Here is an 18,530-nt window from a genome sequence, read left to right on the forward strand (position 1 = left end):
TCGAATGTGAAAGGCCAACGAAGCAGGGGAGGCAACAGCGCCTCTAGCAACAGCAACGTTAAGTGGCTGCGAAAGAGCAGGCAACATTAATAATAATCTCGTCATTGTTGATCACAGAAATATTCAATGAGGATTTAAAAAGAGGCAGTCGGTAGCTAAACTATTGTCACTAGAGTTTCTGCCAACAAGCAGTGCCACCCACTTGAAACATTGCGTGTGGCCTGCATAATCAATGATTCAGCTTGAATGTTGGTGCTAATCATCGTGGTGAAAAGGTACAGGTGTCGTTATTAGTTATTGGATAATCGTAAGATATTTTAATTTTGCCTTACGTGCTTCGCCTTCCGGATAGCTAGAGTAATATTTATTGTCTAGTCCGATTCATTTTAGGTTTGAGTACATATTTTGTTAAAACGAAATTCGAAGAGCTTCTTCATCGGTAGTCTTACATTGATAGTCTGAGTCGCTTAAATCCGTATTTAGGTAAGTGGTGTATTCACTGATTTCAGAAAAGCATTGTAATCGAGGTTTATATGAAAGATAAACGGTGCAAATGACGCGTACTTATCACAATGGTCTATAGTCTGTAATTTAAAAAATGTTTCTGCTGCTTCCGTACTGTCCAAAAAGCCGTTTTGATATAGAGGATTCCAGCTTTTAGGTGGAACAGATGATAAACTAAGTATACGTTACCGTTTTTATTTAGCGAATTGCTCCTGCCGTGTCAAAGTTAACAAGGACAAACACACCTTGCCTTACAGACTCTTCGAAAAATCTGCGATTCCGCATCGTTACATGTTATCATATATTAACATTTAAAATAAACCGACACCGTCGCAAGACTATATGCTGATATTGAATCGGAAACCATCAATCGTACGAAATGTCGACATCATGGACAATAGTAGTAAGTTGCATGTGGCGTGCCCCGGCGCTGCCATCAATTTAACTCTCCAATGTTGTTTACTGTTATGCATCATTCCTTTCCTTTTAAACATCGTTGTATTTTCATTCTGCAGTGGATAGATTTTTACGTTGGTAAAAAAAATTCTTTTTGACATTTACTCTATTTGGCCTTTCGCCGCAATCAAAAGCCACCTAAGCAAGCTGGGCTATATATGCCGTGTACAGCGGAAACCCTGCAACTGAAAGAACTGTTTGAAGGAGTTTACTAACTGAAAAATAGAATCTTCGACCTGAAAGGTGTATCTCGCTCCGGCGGGCCATTTGCAATCGGTGAGAATCTCGGATGGCGGACAACTCATTAGTTGGCTGTTAAAATAAGCTACAAATACCAGACTGTTGTCAGAAATCCTGAATAAAAGTGTGCAGGACTGTGAATATTTCTGCGGCTTCGTTCTGATGAAAATTATTCCTTGGAGCCCCCAGGTTGATAAACGGCGAACGCTACGGAAAGATTACTCGTCTAAACAAGCTGAGATGTGCAAGCATCGAGGCTTAGTAAACGGAGTAAGACGCAGTTCCGTGGGGAAGGCTGGAAACTGCGGTCAAAGACGTAACCCCAATAATCGCGGATCAACAGGCTCAGAGCAGAACTGACATACAACATGGCCCGGTTCAAGGCGGGACATAAGATCTTCGACAGTCACCTGCTTAGGAAAGAGAAGGCACTTTCGCTGATAAGCGTATGTTGGTGCACACTGGTGGATTAGCTTACATTGCAACTGACGCCCTATTGAATTCATCGGAGCTGGTCTCCGAGACTTCAGTCGGCATATTTGTAGTTCTGCTGCACAATAGGAACTGAAAAGGAACACAATGGTTAAGAAGAAAGTATTGGAGACAATAAGGGCAACACAAGTAACTAGTTAATCTACTAGCTATCTCTGCAAGCTTAAATCACGTACGAACCAAATCTCAAGGGGTCCAGGGTTTTCTAGGCAAACCAAATACCAGCTAAATACCTGCCGTAAAACGACGCGTTCATTATACATCAGCTACTGTTCACCTTGAAGATGCATTTTGTACGTATAGACGTTTGGCAAAAATCTAGCGCTTGCGTGTGCCATAGACTGGGTGAAATCCTTGAGGAGATAGGGCTTTTCCTTGACCTTCAACAGTTGACCCGGCATAGGGCGAACAGTAATGGGCAAATTGAATCAGTAACCGATACTTGCCCATGGAGATAATCCAACGGGCTAACTGGAGCAGTTCCTTAGCACCAGATCTGAGAATTCCTGGCGAGGAAAAACCTGAGATACCGGACAAGATCGTAGATAAAATGGTGAATACATAATTAGTAAAATCGTTACTAGAATTGGAGTACACGTTGTGGTTTGATTAAATGACGGCTACTGTTTATGTATTATTATAATATCCCTTTAGATATCTCCTGTATAACTAAAACTATTTGTCTGCTTTTTACCCTCAACACTCAGCCATGGTGCGCGCTTTATCGCAGTGCGGTTTTTTGCTCGGACCTAAGCATAGCTTACGATTACAGCCATTGCTATCTAATGTAGTACAGTGGAACGTATGCAGGTAGCGACACGATTGACATGATGTCGAAATGATCTGCGAACGGGCTATTTTGATTATTTTATATATAAAATAGTGTTGATTTTCTACACAGAAGTTTCTAGAATGAAATTATATAGTAATCCAGAAAAAAAATCTGCCTAATTGAACATACACGAACCAGTTCTAACGAGCAGATGGATACACTAGACTGCCTTTAGGGGCTTCGCCCCGTGTCTGTTTTGTCGTTTGTTTAATTAATTGAACAATTTCATAATCTATCCTAAATTAAGTTTTCCTGGCCGCTTAAACGCGTTTCAAGTTATTTCGTTACCTATTTATATGTGAATGAATCCGGTCCGCGTTAGATCTAGACTAATATAAACCATAGTTGGATTGTTACCTAATGAAAGTAGGAATAGTTGGTTTAGAGTTCGCCGGAGGATCAATCATCCGGTCAGAATTTTCTCGAACTCCTTTAGCGGCAGTATCGTAATTTCGATGTAGTTATTTTGTAACAGTAACTCGAATTTCATCGATTTGTTATTAACATGCGTTCTATTGGAACGTATCAGCATATTCTAATATAATGATCTGTGTTAGGCCCAACCTAAAATGTTATTCGGTCAGTTTGTTATCTCTTAACCCGTACTCAAATGTCCCCGATGACTTTGTCAGCAGTCTCGCTATGTTAGTAGAGTGATTCTATGAGCCATTTTCGGCAAGTCTCTTCTACGCTTATTCATGTTTTCCAACAGAAACGTTGATCTAATCTCGATAGGCCGTTGCAGTTGCATCGTTCTAACTAATCCGTTTTCCAACATCCCGATTAATTTATTTGGCTATCTTGTAGAGTTTGAAAAAAAAAACAAAATAATCAGCATTTCTCAAACATATCGGCAACATTGTTCGTACCGACACTACTATCACATCTGATAAAAAAGAAAACTTAAATTCTTATAAGCTAAAAAATCTTCCACGTTTTTACGTATACCCCTTGGTAAAAAATAAACAAGGCTTAATTGTATTACTATAATTATAATAAAAGATGTGCTTCAAGATGTCATATGATGCTTTTTTTAAAAATAAATTTTCGCAGGACCGTGAACCCTGTAAGAACTGCAATTCCATGAAGAGAACGAGAGTTTATATTTTTTTTTTGTATAGTACATTGCATGCTAGACGACGTAGTTTGAAGCATTACATAGATGAAGCCACATGTTAAACCGAAAACTAATATGCTTCTGGGCCCTTTGATTGTGAAGAACGACGTGCTATTATAATTTTTTACCCCGTGGATTACCTACTAAATCTTTCTCTTATTTAAATCTTTAACAATAGACCGTCATCTCTATGCAGGATTCTCTCAGCAACGAAGCGGTTGGCTAGCCTGTACCTACTTGGGTTACCACTTTTATTTATGACAATTAAATTAATTTTATGATGTATTTAAATTATTCAGAATTTTTTTAGCAATAATAATCAGTGGTGATAGTAAGTGTACTAAACGACCTCCTTTAACTTAGGACTTCGATATTTTATTAATTAAAAATAATGTCGTTCGTTTCTTATCAAGCGTAAGAGTGCCTTCGTCCGTGCGGGGTTCTTGCCCTTCGCGTGTCTTCCGTGAGGCTGCGCTCTTCGGAATGATCAATGATACTGTGTTTTAAAACGCCATCTCCTGTCTAGCCACCGCCATAGTGCTCGAACGATCCTGGCGGCTTCGCACTTTCGTCGATTGTTGTAATACCTTTATACCCGATGCTTTCTCTCCGTTTAGCGTTTACGGTCCAGATCTGGCGACCGTGCAGTAATATGGCTACTTGCTTTTCGTCGGAGATACGGCACACGTCTGGTCTTCCTTGTCGGTCACGCCTCTTTCTTTCGATACGGGTCCTTCCTTCATACCTTTTTCAGCTACGCGGGTACGACTGGCGACTACATAGAAAATAATTTCATGCCACTTCCGGTACTCTCAGCCGCTTCGAGAGCTGGTCTTCTGCAGTGATCTTCCCCTCAATTGGCCTGCCTCCCGCGGGGATTTAACCTGCGGTTTCTAACGATGGCTGGTAGCCTCCGCAGGTTTAGTTGAACGCGGGCTCCATCGCTGCCACCAACATGTGAAGCAGTAGGCCATTTGTCGAAGACTGATCGGCAGGCTGCTAGTGCTTTAACTAGCAGCTGTAATAATAATATTTATATCATTAATACTAGCTGAAGTCTATATAAATTAACAGTCTTATGAGTTATTCGACACGACAATGGATTCACAGACAGACCTTCAGTTCAGCGATGAAGCTGCGATTAGCAAAACTGCCTCATATTGAGTGACGAAGACTTGGCATTGAAGACATAACTAGACTAGCCGTATTCAGAAACGTTGCTACACATGAACAAACAGTCAACAGTGAACGCTGTTGAGCCACGATAAATTTTTTATGCCTCTGATATTATGGACTTCAGAACCATGTGCTTCCAGGACGACGATTCCTTCAAACATTCTATGAAATAACGGCATTACTGGCATTTGAATTGGTTGCCTAGATCGTACGATTTAACATGATTAGATTTCTTTTTGTGGGGTATTTGAGGTCAGCAGCCTATGCCAACAAGCCCCCAAAAACCAAGCCGTAAAGAAGAAAAGTAGGCGCTGCATCGTTCATATTCAGCGATAATCATGCCAAGCAATGATTGAAAATTTCGGCAAAAAAGAAAAATGCGTCAGCGAAGCCGAGGAGAAATTATTCCGTTCATGATTCCACTATCCTATTGTGACATTAGAATTTCAGTGTTAAAGCCAAAAAAACACATTTTATATAAAATTTATATTTCCCTTCGCTGTGAGGACACCGTGTGTAAGCACCGTGGCAGCAGTCTTTTCTAGCTTGCAGCTAGGTTGAGCCCGTAGCCGTAGATAGTAATAGTATAGATACTAAAAATCTCTTTACACCATCCGATAAATTTTATTCGGGAATAGAATTTTTTGTGTTAAATACACATTTCACCACATTTTTCTTTTCAATCATTTTAATATATTATCCATCATCAATTTTTGTGACAGACGGTGCGCCTATTTCCAAAAGGAGTCCGCTTTTCTCATTCGCGCGGAAGTTAGGTTCAAAAAAGGACACGGCAATATCCTGAGCCACCGAAGGCAAGACGAATAATGCTGATGAAAGCAGCCAGTTCAGAAAGCCATCACACCTAGAAAAACAGTGAAATCACATTTAGTTTTTCCACAGCGGTCGTTCACCTAATAAGATAATAATAACTTAACGTGGTCGTCGACGGCATGTAGCGAGTCTACTTTCTACCGTTTTGACAAGAATAACAATTGTTTTACAGCCATATTATAAAAAAGCTGGAAACTTAGACATTCCTTTTAAAATCCACTGTTTTCTTTCCTAAATTTTTTTCCTAATTTTGTAACATTCCTAAATTAACTATACAAAAAAGAAATTAATTTTGAGAAAGAGTACCCACTCAATTTGTTTCATTTAACATGCAGCTTACCTTAGGATGAAACCTACCCGCCCATTTTTTAATCACACACTAACAAAACCCAATTCGACACCTCTATTTGACTGACACTGAGAGACACAGACTTTTCGTGGTACGCTAGAAGAACCTGTTGATTGAAATGGCTTGTTGATGCTACACACGCAGCCTAATGTTAACTATTTTATACATTAGCACTTCTCCCATTGCGATCCCGTTCACACTAACTTGTTACCATCTTAAGTTTACTACATCTGCCTGTTCTAATATGAGCAGAAAACGATAACTCGACATGTTTACGTCGTTGCGCAAACAGTTGCTACTATTCCGCGGTACCAGTTGCATTATTCTATAGCGGCTACCCTCATACAGGAATTCCATTTCCCCCATTAGCAACATTCATCCCATTTCAATTGTCCTATTCCACGTACACGTTTTATTTTGAATAATGAGGAATATTTTGAACAGTTTTACTACTACTACCGTATCAGCAGACTCTAATACGTCATTGATGTAAATGTCAGCCCGACAAACGACTGCCTAATTGCAGACCAGTACTTTTATTGGCGTCATCTTTTGAGATCCTGTTGTATCAGTTCAGTTGTCGTGTTGGTCTTATTCAATTACAAGAATCGTATCTCCTTAATTTTCAATTTTTTACTCTGTATCAATGGCCCCGTCATCTTCGTGCACTCCTTATAACCCCGTTCTGGTAATTCAGTGTTCGGCTGCAATGCATGTCCTAGTAACCTCGTTGTTAACTAGCTAACGTACGGCATATATCCTGCTTCTTGAAAAACGACTGAGGTTGATTTTGAAGTTGCCAACATTGAATCCAAATAGATCTTACATGTCAATGTAACTTCCTACAATGCGCACGACATAATGCTGAACCTTATCTACCCCAATCTTCACTCAACAATGGTTGTTTCTGCTCTTTTATTCAAACGTTGTTATTGTCCCTGCACAGTATTATATATATATATATATATATATATATATATATTATTATCTTCTCTTGTTTACGTAGCTTATTCAAAGGCTAAAAGCGCTATTAACCTTTGAATATAAATAAGAGGAGGTAAGGGCAAAGAACAGTAATATCAACACGAGGCAAAATTGACGCATTTGGTTGCTGTCGAAATAGCTCCTATGGTTCTCTGAGGTCGCGGACATTACCTTTGTCCAAATACTAACCTATAATGTCTCTTGGGTTCCCGATCAGTGACAGCATTTACCATTTGATCGACAACCTCATCAACGTTCGCCCTTGAAACCCGTCTGAGGCAGGACAGTATCCACTGAAAAGCTTGAGCGGGATAGTCGCCATATTCTTGTTGTATCTGCAGCGGAACGTCTCTTTTGAATCGACTCATCATGTCTTGTTGCGACTCGTTAAAATTTATTGCAGTTCTGGAAGACGTAGGAAATGAGAGCCGAAATGCTTATCGTATGACCGTTGCTGATATACGGTGTGACCAATAAACTGGCAGACTCATCACAGTGAGGTGGAAGAGGATATTCCTAAGAACGATTCCTCGTTCTTAGGAATATCCTCTTATTCCGCTACTTTGTATTTTTATCTACTGATGCCATTGAGGATGCTGCTAAGAGGCTCCTTGCGATCGAGGCGGAAACGGTATGCCCGGAAAACGAGTCGACAATTAGAACGCTTTATTTAGGTTACACATAAAATGCAAATGAACCTGCCCTTTCGTTCGAAAAATTCTAATTAAGCCTTATTACGTACCGAAGATCAGATCCATGATTCACATGAATTGGATTCACCATCGGAATCGGTGAATCCAGGCAGAAACGGATTTTTCATATAATAAAATTTCTCTTCAAATCACTATGTACTAATGAAATCTTTGTTGATGATTGACCGTATCGTATTAGATGTAGCTTTTGTAACCTATACATGATCCTTTGTAAACATTATAGTCATATTCAGGCCGTTTTTGTGGTCGTGAGTATGTCAGAAAAAACTCACTTTACACTATATGATTGATTAAAAAATCAATTTAAACGGATTTAAATTACAAATGAAATTGTAATTTACCTATAGTAGAATGGTTCAACGGTGGCGACATGAAGACCCCATTTAGCCATTTCCCTGCGCAGCCCATCAGCCATGGCTATCACGGCCGCTTTTGTCATCGAGTAGGGTACAATAGAACTGCTCGCGATGCGGCCCGCATAACTAGCGACAAGCACCAAACGACCTCGCGAATTTCTGCGGCATAGAAGATGGAAAGGCAGAAAAAAAGTGAATAGGGCTCAGATCGTATGATTAGGTCTAACGGAAGATCACATATTGATAAAGTTTTAGGGAGCTATTTAGCTGCCAAGCTGGCTGTAATGGAAATTAATTAGAAAAAATTTTCAGCAGATTACTGCGTTGCTTACCTTAGGAGAGGCAAAAAGGTCTTAGATACACGAACTACTCCCATCACGTTGACGTCGAACAGGAATTCAATGTCTTTAATAGGGATCCACTCAAACTCTAGGAATATGTTCACGCCAGCATTTGCTATCACCGACCAGAGTTCTGCGAAAGAAATAATGTGTCTTTGTAATATTTGTTAACTCCTAACTGCCGCGCTACGCTATTATTTCGTAAGGAAGATGCTTAAGGGTAATGACGCGTTTGAAGGTCATCGTGTTAAATGGTGCACTGTTTCGTTTCTTGATTGACGCTTGGAAACTCTATTGAGAAAGCTCAGCTGTTTGGGCAATTAAAAATTAAATTAAAAAGTCCATTATTTGAAGCAGCATAAAGCAAGCCTTCAGCAAATGATCACTTACGAAGTAACAGGATTAATATTGCTGGCGAGGGACTGAGAAAGAAAATTATTTTGTGTCCGTAATGAAGTCATTTTCTGTTCTTAAAAATTCTGCGGTCCTATCTTAGTATGCTGCTGCCTTTTTTCCGCTCCGTCATATCACTTAAATGCTGCATCGACCTAATTATCACTTATCTTTCACTCATCCGAACGATGTAAACAAATTTTCGATAAATATCATAAAGAGGCCAAGATAATTTATGTTTGGAATGCTAGCTTGGAATCTTCTAAAGGCAAAAAGAAGCTGTCTCAGTGAGAGTGCCGTAAGCCTAAGGTTTGTCCAATCATATCAACCGATAGAGTGACATTTCGAAATACTATCGATCTCCATCGGATCAATTAACTATAACGACACAACACTAACGATTTCCATTGAGGTTGGCCTTGACGTAGCGTAATGCATCTTGTATTTGTTCAGCGTTGGTGACATCAAGCGGAATTACATGAAGTTTGTCATCAGTCACTATCAAACGCAGCCGCTGTGCGCCATCGGAATCCGGCTGAAGACAACCTGCAAATACCTGAAACGAATCAATAGCAACAAAACGTTGTGCCAGTACTTGTACAAGGGGCTAATACCGATCTGAGGCTATACTGTTCTGGATCGATCGAAAAAGCAAACGCTTAGGGAAAACAAAATTAATCGCAAATCTGTGGAAAAACACGGAATTTTTCACGTATTCAGTCATATATTCTGCTTCTGCTACCGCTACTATACGTGGACTTGTCATCTACATGAGTTGGTCAATAATTAATTGGAAATAACAAGCTTGTGTAAATTGTTCGATAATTTTATTTCTTTTATTTATTTCGCACAGTTTGCATCAATATGTTAAGTTGTGGAAATAGAAGCGACGCTTTTTCTAAGTAGACCGTTTTACAGTCTCAAGTATCTCAGGTAATACAAGTTGCGTCGAGTTGGCGTTGACGTCAAAGACTAAGATAGTAGATGGCGGTAGTAGATGTTTTCAAATTATGAGAGTGCTTCTAGTCAAACTTAAGGTAGATCGCCTTGAGGATAGGTAAGATGTTTGTCATATTCAACAGCTTTATCACTGTAGTACTAGGCCCGTAAACAATGAGGCCAGTCCTGCTGAAGAAAATGCGCAAAAAATAATGCTCGTTAGCTGGTGGCCTATCCCGGACCGATAGAGAGGAAGGTGATGCTAGATGCTTGATAAGATTGCAAAAAAGTCGTGCGCGAAAAGCTGCTTTGCTGTGGTATATAACTCAATAGCTAAAAAGATTGCAACAAGCCAAAAATCAATCTAAACTATTATCTAGCTCACAATATCATTATCAATTATAATAATAATGAGTTATTATATAACTCATTATCTAGCACGACAATATCAAATAACGCACATCTTTAGGTGCCCGGAGAAAATTGAGGGAAATCGGATTAAGACATATTAATGGATTCGCCCTATAAAAATGACAAAAGCCCATCGGTCAAATGTAGGCATATTTAGTTTTTTTCATACTGTGTTAAAATATAGAAAATATTCGCTCCTGTTTTGGCTTGAAATAATACATTTTTAACCATTCACAACAATATGCACTAAACGTTTACGCTTGTACGACTATGTTTCATTGGCTGGGGATTAAGTATAAGGTTTGCAGCTTGTTCTTTGGGTCATTTGTAGTATAACTTTCTAAATCTTACTCTACTTAAGAGAATCCGTTAGAAGGTACCTAAACGATCCGTATTTTTCTAGCAGTGCGTTGTTACCTCCTTCGAAAGCTTCTTTTAAGTGAAGCTCACCTGAAAATCTTCTCTTATCGCAAGACGCATAGCCAGCCGATGTCCGAAACCTGTATCACATCCTGTTGATGACGTAATATAACAATAATAGATTAAGCATAATTTATATATACGACATTGTAGAATTACAACCACTATTACAATGTACTGGCCAACAACTCGAATAAAATTTATATGGCATTTTATTAAGTTGCTAAATGTAACAAGTCCTTCTTTTGAGTTGTTCGAAGATGTCGAAGACCAGATAACTTAGTTCGCCTATGCTATAAGTGTCATTCCTGATAATTACGTTTCTTCAATATGACTAGCATTCAAAGGTATTACAGCTTCTATCTGGGACCCAAAATATTAACCAGTAATGCTCAAAGTATTATTTTTTCAGTCCGCGAATAGCTTTTTAATACTAAGTGCGCATAAATATTAAACATTCATAAGCGTAGACTCGTTAAAACTTGGCTCAAATATACTACACACTTTGTAAATTTTAGGGTGATAGCGGGCCCAAAATCCTAAAATGTGGGACTCAGAATTGCCAAGAACTTGAAATGCTTGAGAAAAACTGGTTTTCCTTTAAATTTCAAATACGACGCATTGTTTTCGCTATGACGAGCTTATTGTTTTGTCCTAAAAGGAAGTTGCCTTTTTGGTACCGAAAATAGCGGATGAATGGATGCCCGCTACGACGAACAGCTGGCCGAGTTTACTAGAACTTTAATGTCTCACCCTGTACATATGAGGTTGAAAAAGCTTAAAACCGCTGTTTCAATATCAGCAACATCTACTCGACAGCCGATCTGATTAGGTTAATGAACATATGTATATATTTCTTATAGGCACACATATTATTGGCTTTAAAATGTATTGGCAAAAGCTAAAGTCTGATTCGTAACTAAACTTTGCTTCCCTGTTAGCTATTCAAAAGCCAAATTTTAGATTATTGTGTTTCGCAAGCACTCTAACGTGAACGATTTGCGACCATATTTAGTTTTTTTTTTTTTTTATAACGAAAATGAAGCATTAAAAACTATATATTATGTTCTATGGTAGACATGACATCAAGTCCGCAAAAATAGTATCGAAGTTTTATAAAAAAAAAAAAAAGAACCTTTATTCTAGACGATCGATCATAATTAAGACGGATCAAATAATAAAAAAATATACTTCATGCTAAAGAGCCGCCTGATCACGTATAGAGAGCTCGCAAAAGAGTTCCTGCACGAGCCACGTTGAGAGATCATTTAGAAATAAGCAGGCTTGCGAGATACCACATCCAATGTTAAAAAACTGTCTTTGTTAAACAAGGTTATCATGAGCTTTCGCTAAGAAGGAGTAGCGGGGCGGAAACGTATGGCGTGTACCCGACTCTTCGTATGAAGTCAAAAAGACCCGCGATAGATGTAGCGTATTTGGCAAACACTTCCTAACTGAGAGTACTGCTCTAGGGTAATTTGCTAAGTTCAAAAATAACATATTGGACCTAAATGACGCATTCACTCAATTTTTTGAATTTTATAATGATTACCTTGAGTCTTCGAGACTCTTTTTGGAAGAAGAATAATTGTCAGATAAACCAATATCCCCTTAATGTAGAGTTTGCGCCGTACAAGTAGTAGACATCTTAATTTTTCGTGCTATTCTTTGATACCGGCAAAAAGCCATAACCGCAAACTAATTCATATTTCATCGAACATACCGACCGCCACAAAAAGCAGGGACCAGGTAGAATTTTATGACGCACGCGATCAGAGCCATTGAAATAGAGTTGTCGAACAAAAAAGGATCTCAACTCGAATGTTAGGTATTTCATTGAGAGACATATACACATACCACTGAAGTGATTCACTACGCTTTATAAATTTAATGTGCTTCCACAAAATGATTGTAATCCTGAAGCTTTTAAAGGTTTTTTATTTTTTGGTTAGAAAAAGATCTTGTAACTAGCATAGACAGCATGTCCGTGTTTGAAAAGCAAATATCAGGCTAAAGGGTTGCATATATATACGCATATTAAAAAATGTTAGCTTTTAAATTAAATCGACAAAAACGAATGAAAAATTCGATAAATGAACCAAGTGACATATTAGAGAAAATAATGCAATACCTGTAATAAGGACGGCCTTCCCCTTCGATTTTATACGAGGCCCTCTAAGGAACAGCTCTGTTGCAAGCCATCCAGATATAACGGCTGCTACTATAAGAGCACCTCCAAATCCAGCCGCCTGATCGAATACAGAGTCATTCGTATGGATTGCGTTAATTAATTAAATTTGTTAACCTAACAGCAGTTATAACAATGGCTAAAATATGCTAAATCTGTTGTTCTAAATCACCTATAAGTAGACACATCGACGATCCTATTCCGTGTCAATTCCTATGTCGTTAGTCCTGAAAACGGTCTGTCGATTATCGTGTCCGAGCCTTGATGAACACTTCTATACTATTCATCAATTGCCAAGCGGAAAAACAATATCAACAAAAGCGACGCGCGGTTATTGGCTGTCACACTTTCTTGACTGATACTGAATTCAGGCAGCGCTATATACATATCTGATCGACCGCCACGTCCGTCGGGTCGTCCACTCCCGCATTCATGGAACAATTAGATTTTTCTAAAGGTTAAGTCTTATTGCTGTAGATCAGTTTATTAGTTGGCTATCCGAGTAATAATAAATTGCTTATTTTTATTTGCAAGGAGGTATACATACAGAAAATCAACCGTTTGTTTTGTGCACTACTACCTAAGTAATATGTGATCCTCCAAAACGTCCATGGTGTTGCGTATTATTTCTATAGGTTACAAAATGCACACATGCTCTGTATCTTTTACGAATATGAACCTACACAGTAATACCAATAAGTATCGATATTAATTTATAAAAGAAAGTATATATCTATTTACAATGGCTAAGATCAATAAATCCGATAGTGCCATTGAGAATTACTTTTCCTAGACACAACTGAAAAATGCGTTGTTTTTATAATGACTGTAAGTAGTACATCGCCAATAAAATACGTGCGATGAAGTTAAATTACTTCTTAAGCGTTTTGAATAAGTTAATAGCTTCCGATGCTGATACTGGCGGGATCAGTCGGCGATTGTTGATATTCGTTAAAATTAAATGTTAGTTAAAGCAGCTGTCTCAAATGAGTTTAGTGCTTCGTACCGATGGAATGATACACGCTGCTTCTATTTCACTACCCAGCGCGAAAATGTGGAAATAATGCTATATGTTTGTGTTGGACCGAGCTAACCTGTAGGACGGCTGACAGGTGAGGCAGCTGTTGCGCCAAGACTATTAGCACAAGTAGGGAAATCCAATAGGCACGGAACTCTTGCAAAACTGCAACCTGTAAATATTTAAAGCCAGCGATATTAATTCTCCAATATCACACAGACATTTTCGCGAAAGACAGCTAGAGGGCGTACACTTCGTTTCCCTTGAGTGGTCGGTATCCTTGGCAAGCTACAACATTCGTCACTTTTAAGGCACTTCTGCCTGGGCACATGGTATATGGTATGTTACAGATGTCTATTTGAATATGTGCCATTGTCATGTTGTCGTAGAGTCCGCATATTGGATCTGTGTACGATGTGCGACGCATCTGAACTTTTGTACACTTTCTAGTCGGACCCCTTTTTCACCTTAGCTAACCCTTAACAGTGACCATTGAAATTCTAGTAGCTAACGGTTGGGTTAAATAACGCAATTTCTCACGATACCAGTCACAATAATTTTGATTCTTTACATCCTCCGAAAGATCTACTTGTCAAGTAGTGATAGTGAAAATGACAGCGGCACGTGTTCTAAACGCCGCTGATCATATAGATCACTATGATTTTATTACTGAGCAAACTTTAAATTTCAACAAGTGCCTAATGAGTTTACTAGGTATATCCGCCGTCTGCCGTCAGACAAACGAAGATGGTAAATATTTCGAGACCCTTGACAGCTACAAAAATTGTATAATCGTTCAAGTGTATTACTGGCTCCATCGTGAAACACAACGATTACTAAAGTTTCGCTATGAAAACAACTTGAATCGCTTGAGTACTCGTCACGAAAAACACAAGTAGATACTGTAATTCTAACAAATTGGTTGTTCAAACGACCAACGTCGAATTCTAAATCACAAAAAACGAGCCATGGAAGATAGGATGACAGCAAGGCTTTATATGAGACAGAAATCTGTAAGCCACATACAAGAGCGGGCTGGTCAGTTATTACTAGATATCACGAATGAAAAAATTCACTTTGTTAAGCCTATTGGCAAGAAAAATAAACAACATAAGCATTTTTTAAACGTGTATATATATATATATATAGGACTGATCAAGTTGTTTATAAAGCATTCAAGGCCCTAATGAATATCAATTAGATTACTTTGTCACCATTCACAAATGCTGCGACTGAGGATCTCTGTCAAATGTTCAGTGTGGTGTAGAGAAAAACAGGTAACTTAAAAGAAGCAGCCGACCTGCCTCGTCTCTCCGCCAAACCAATAAATGGACACTTAACGGAAAAATCTAGCTCCACCTCGACATTGGAGTTGAATGTCAACAAAAGTTAAAAACCTATTCCTTAAAGACATGAATCACAAGATACCTGAGCGATGCGACCGGTGTTGCTCCACAGGCTTCGAAGTCAGCAAAGAACAAAAGAACAGAACAGTCTATCGTAGAAGTTCTCCAAGGAACGAACACCCAGACGGAAGAAACCCTAAACAAACATCCCTATAGTGTAAAGTAACTGCAAAAGCACTTCGCTGTTTGTACTTGCATCACCTGCTACCGCCGTCCAATAAATCGATGATGTTTTAGTATCGACAGAAATTCAAACTGTATTACACTTTTGAACTTCTACGCCGCATATAGCCCGGCCAACCTCTGCAGCGCTGTTTATCACGCGGTGACATTACTGTTTTCTGCAGCTATAGCCTAGCTACGATAACGTAATTACATACGGAAGAGAATTACGTAGTAATTAAGGGTGACGGATTAGGGGTCAGCATAATTGCAACGTATGTACGATCACCTGTAACAAAGTTTACTACGCGATCTGGAAGTGGTCGAACGCCAATGATTCTCATAAATAGTCCAAAAGTTAGAGACGAAATTTTGGCCGAATAATCGTCAAGAAATTTTGGGATCATTTAATTTGTAGACTGTCACTGACTCAGAAGTGCCGAGCGTCTTAGAATTCATGAGATTTCCAGCCACGGCAAGGAGAATGTGCTATATAGAAAATTTTTCTCCTAGTGAATATTATGTTGCTATCAAGATGAAAATCGCATTATGTTTACAAGGATACACCGCTTCAGAAACGATAACTCGAAGGCAGACAGTTGAGCGCTAACAAGCTTTTTGGGGGTAGAGCCTGAAAATCCTAAAATAGCCTCACCTAGTCGGACATGGTAGAACCTAAGATGTTCCACAGCACATTTCACCTTCGGGAAGGGGTAAAGGAAAAATCAACAATACGTCGAACCGTTTGTGGCGAAAAAAGATCGACATCCTATAAGTCTCGCCTCAAGAATGTGAAATTTATTAAAAAAGGAACGAGAGCCTAAAATCTTAGGAGGAACTCTGCGAAACGTTATGTTGAGCTTCAACGTTGTAGACCCACAAGATCAAATTTGCTCGGTTAAATCAGAAGTCTTCCAAAACCACTGCAGAGAGATCCTTGAGCTTAAAAATACGATTCCAGTCGAACTGCCTTGCAAAAACTCATGCCAGCTGTTTGAAAATCTCGAATGATCGAGCCAGAACGCATTCAGACCAGACAGAATCTAGATGCCGATGGTGTTTGCCCATTGCTGCAACGGCCTGTTCAAGGCTTGCATGAAGAAAAACGAGATTCTACACGTTTTGTATAATGGTTGTATAATGATTGTTATGCGTACGGGAAATCCAAAGAAGAAAGAGTTGCGAAGAAAAGCCCACATCGAGGAAAGAGTCAGGAAGGCAATGGTGTAGGACATGCCAAATGTTTATATTTCATCTCACACTCCTTTTTTTGCGTCGGTTAAACAGACGTCGAGCGATAAGCACAGCAGCGTTCGCGGTTTGCAAAGGGTGATCGCTGTAGCTTAGAATAGTGTTTATTTCAAGTTTACCGGGACGATAGTGTAATATTTCAAATATCGGACGACACGTCTTGTTGATGAAGATAACACTGAGGATATTGATTTAAAGGTCAAGGGACTGACTCGCTCGCTGATAATGTGAGGCACGAAAGACCACGAACGGATCTTGCTTCTGCAGAGACAGTTGAGTCAGGAATTAGAGATTCGAGGCCATCATAAGCGTCGTTTTCTCACTGATCAAATTTTGGAGCCCAAGGCACGTGCCAGCGACTTTGGATCATTCTTCTTTTTCAAGGTATCATCAGCATTGCAATAGTAATATCAACTTGGATATATACTTGCATACCCTACCAATATAAAAGCTCATTGCTTTATGAAAATATATATACATATATTTATGCTTTTTTCTTTTATAGTTCTAGCTGACAAAGCGTCGTTTAGTTATAATTGTCGAGGATCACTGTTCGTTGTAATTTATATGAAATTAAGCTGTAAAAATCTCTAAAATGTAATTAAGGATTTTTGTTTACTCATCCTAATAAAAAAAAAAAGCTAATTTTGGCTTTTAAATAGTAATTAATGTGTGAACTGTTCGCTTTGTGTCATCTTTATTTCTCGTTCTACACCGATTTTTTACATGTTGGCGCCTTTTTTAGGCGCCATTTTTGATGACTAGATGTAAATCCGTCGCTAATTAAGAACACTTTTCTTTCTATAGGCGATAGCTTATGAACCCGCACCTGCTCTTTTAGGATAAAGGCAGATATACTCGTTTTAGGCAAGAAAGATAATATCAATCCCTTATGACATAAGATCGTAGTTTACCCTATAAGAGAAAATAACACGCGCCAAACGCCCCCGTTCGTCTGGTAAGACCCTGTAAGTTAATGGAGTGTAGCTGGACTAAGCGAGTTAGTAAAGAGTGTAATTATTACAGTGTACAATAAGTGCAAGTCGTCGTTTATTTTTCTGCTAACTATAAATGAAGGAGATACGGTGGATGAGAAACTTGTATGATGCTCGCTTAATTGCTCTAAAACGACAAAACTATTTATATACAGCGGCGGGCTAGCAATGGGCTTTCTTAAATCCAAAAGGTTTTAGAAAGATTGCTACATACAAGACGGTTATCCCTAAGTTAGATATTTTAATAATCCGGAAGTGAGCCTCTAGCGTTAAGCTTAGCGTTGATAACTTACCAGTCCATTCTGGGCTTTACATAGAACGGGATGCATTGTTCGTGAATTGCATTCACACAAAAATGATGATCGGAAGTAATAATCATAATATGAACATTCTCTTTAAATGCAATGACGTTTGATGCACGACAACGATATACATCCACTGAATTTGGTCTTCGTTCTTATTTGATACTATATGTATGTTGCGTATTCTGAATATTTACGTAATCCACTCTTCACCTCACGACAGTCTGACACTTTGCAGAATAACTTTGTTAGTACTCAAACTAGTCAGATACCATACATGGCTTTAAAGCTATACGATATAATCTTCTATGAATGCCTCAACGATGATACGTCTTGCCAGATTTTACCACCGTTATTCGCTGCCTCGTCCGTAAGCATGAAGAGCGTCTGTAGGACAGCTCTATATTTATGGAGCCCCTATATCTTGGTCTATAACAGTAACGGAAAATCTTTTCAATCGTGAACGCAAAGAAGCAGCGCTTGTTTCGAATTCAGGTCGGCTTCACACAGAATTTTTTCTACTTATCACATTGTCGAAATACAGAACGAACACAAGCACCGCAAGCGCGACTGGTGTGATCTACACACTGGTTGAAAATAGCTCTGTTGTAGGTAAATTTGGCTAGACCCGTTTTTGCGATTCCTGCTTGA

General features: G+C 38.9%; 2 protein-coding genes across 3 annotated transcripts in view; one reads left to right on the top strand and one right to left on the bottom strand.

Moving 5' to 3' along the window:
- The first annotated feature begins 62 nt into the window (after positions 1 to 62).
- Positions 63 to 18,530, top strand: part of LOC111255547 (Golgi to ER traffic protein 4 homolog) — a 39,304-nt gene continuing 20,836 nt past the window's right edge. The window contains exons 1-2 of the mRNA XM_022817623.2: positions 63 to 275; positions 762 to 907. The gene's annotated coding sequence lies outside the window, so the exon portion shown is untranslated. The remainder of the gene's footprint in view (positions 276 to 761; positions 908 to 18,530) is intronic.
- On the bottom strand, positions 5,418 to 18,522 carry LOC111243348 (D-beta-hydroxybutyrate dehydrogenase, mitochondrial-like). Of its 2 annotated transcripts, XM_022788748.2 has the most exons (9): positions 17,871 to 18,519; positions 13,840 to 13,935; positions 12,689 to 12,806; positions 10,588 to 10,649; positions 9,187 to 9,343; positions 8,386 to 8,527; positions 8,039 to 8,212; positions 7,174 to 7,389; positions 5,418 to 5,682 (listed from the first exon to the last, which is right to left on the bottom strand). In XM_022788748.2, the coding sequence occupies exons 1-9, from the start codon at positions 17,904 to 17,906 to the stop codon at positions 5,514 to 5,516; spliced, it is 1,170 nt and encodes a 389-aa protein (XP_022644483.1). In that variant the 5' UTR covers positions 17,907 to 18,519; the 3' UTR covers positions 5,418 to 5,513. The 2 variants fall into 2 exon arrangements, with proteins under 2 accessions (XP_022644483.1, XP_086835483.1); XM_086979357.1 differs by lacking the exon at positions 5,418 to 5,682 and having other exon boundaries at positions 7,368 to 7,594; positions 17,871 to 18,522.

Source organism: Varroa destructor, unplaced genomic scaffold (genome assembly GCF_002443255.2).
Source record: "Varroa destructor unplaced genomic scaffold, Vdes_3.0 BEIS01000001.1, whole genome shotgun sequence".
Lineage (NCBI taxonomy): Eukaryota > Metazoa > Arthropoda > Arachnida > Mesostigmata > Varroidae > Varroa > Varroa destructor.

Bases quoted from the DNA above. Each gene is read 5' to 3' on its own strand.
- LOC111243348 (XM_022788748.2), bottom strand. From the start codon at position 17,906: ATGCATCCCGTTCTATGTAAAGCCCAGAATGGACTG. The intron at 10,650-12,688 runs GTATTGCATTAT...CGTCATCAACAG, and splicing joins GAAGGCCGTCCTTATTACAG to GATGTGATACAGGTTTCGGA. The intron at 8,213-8,385 runs GTAAGCAACGCA...TCTATGCCGCAG, and splicing joins ACCTTTTTGCCTCTCCTAAG to AAATTCGCGAGGTCGTTTGG.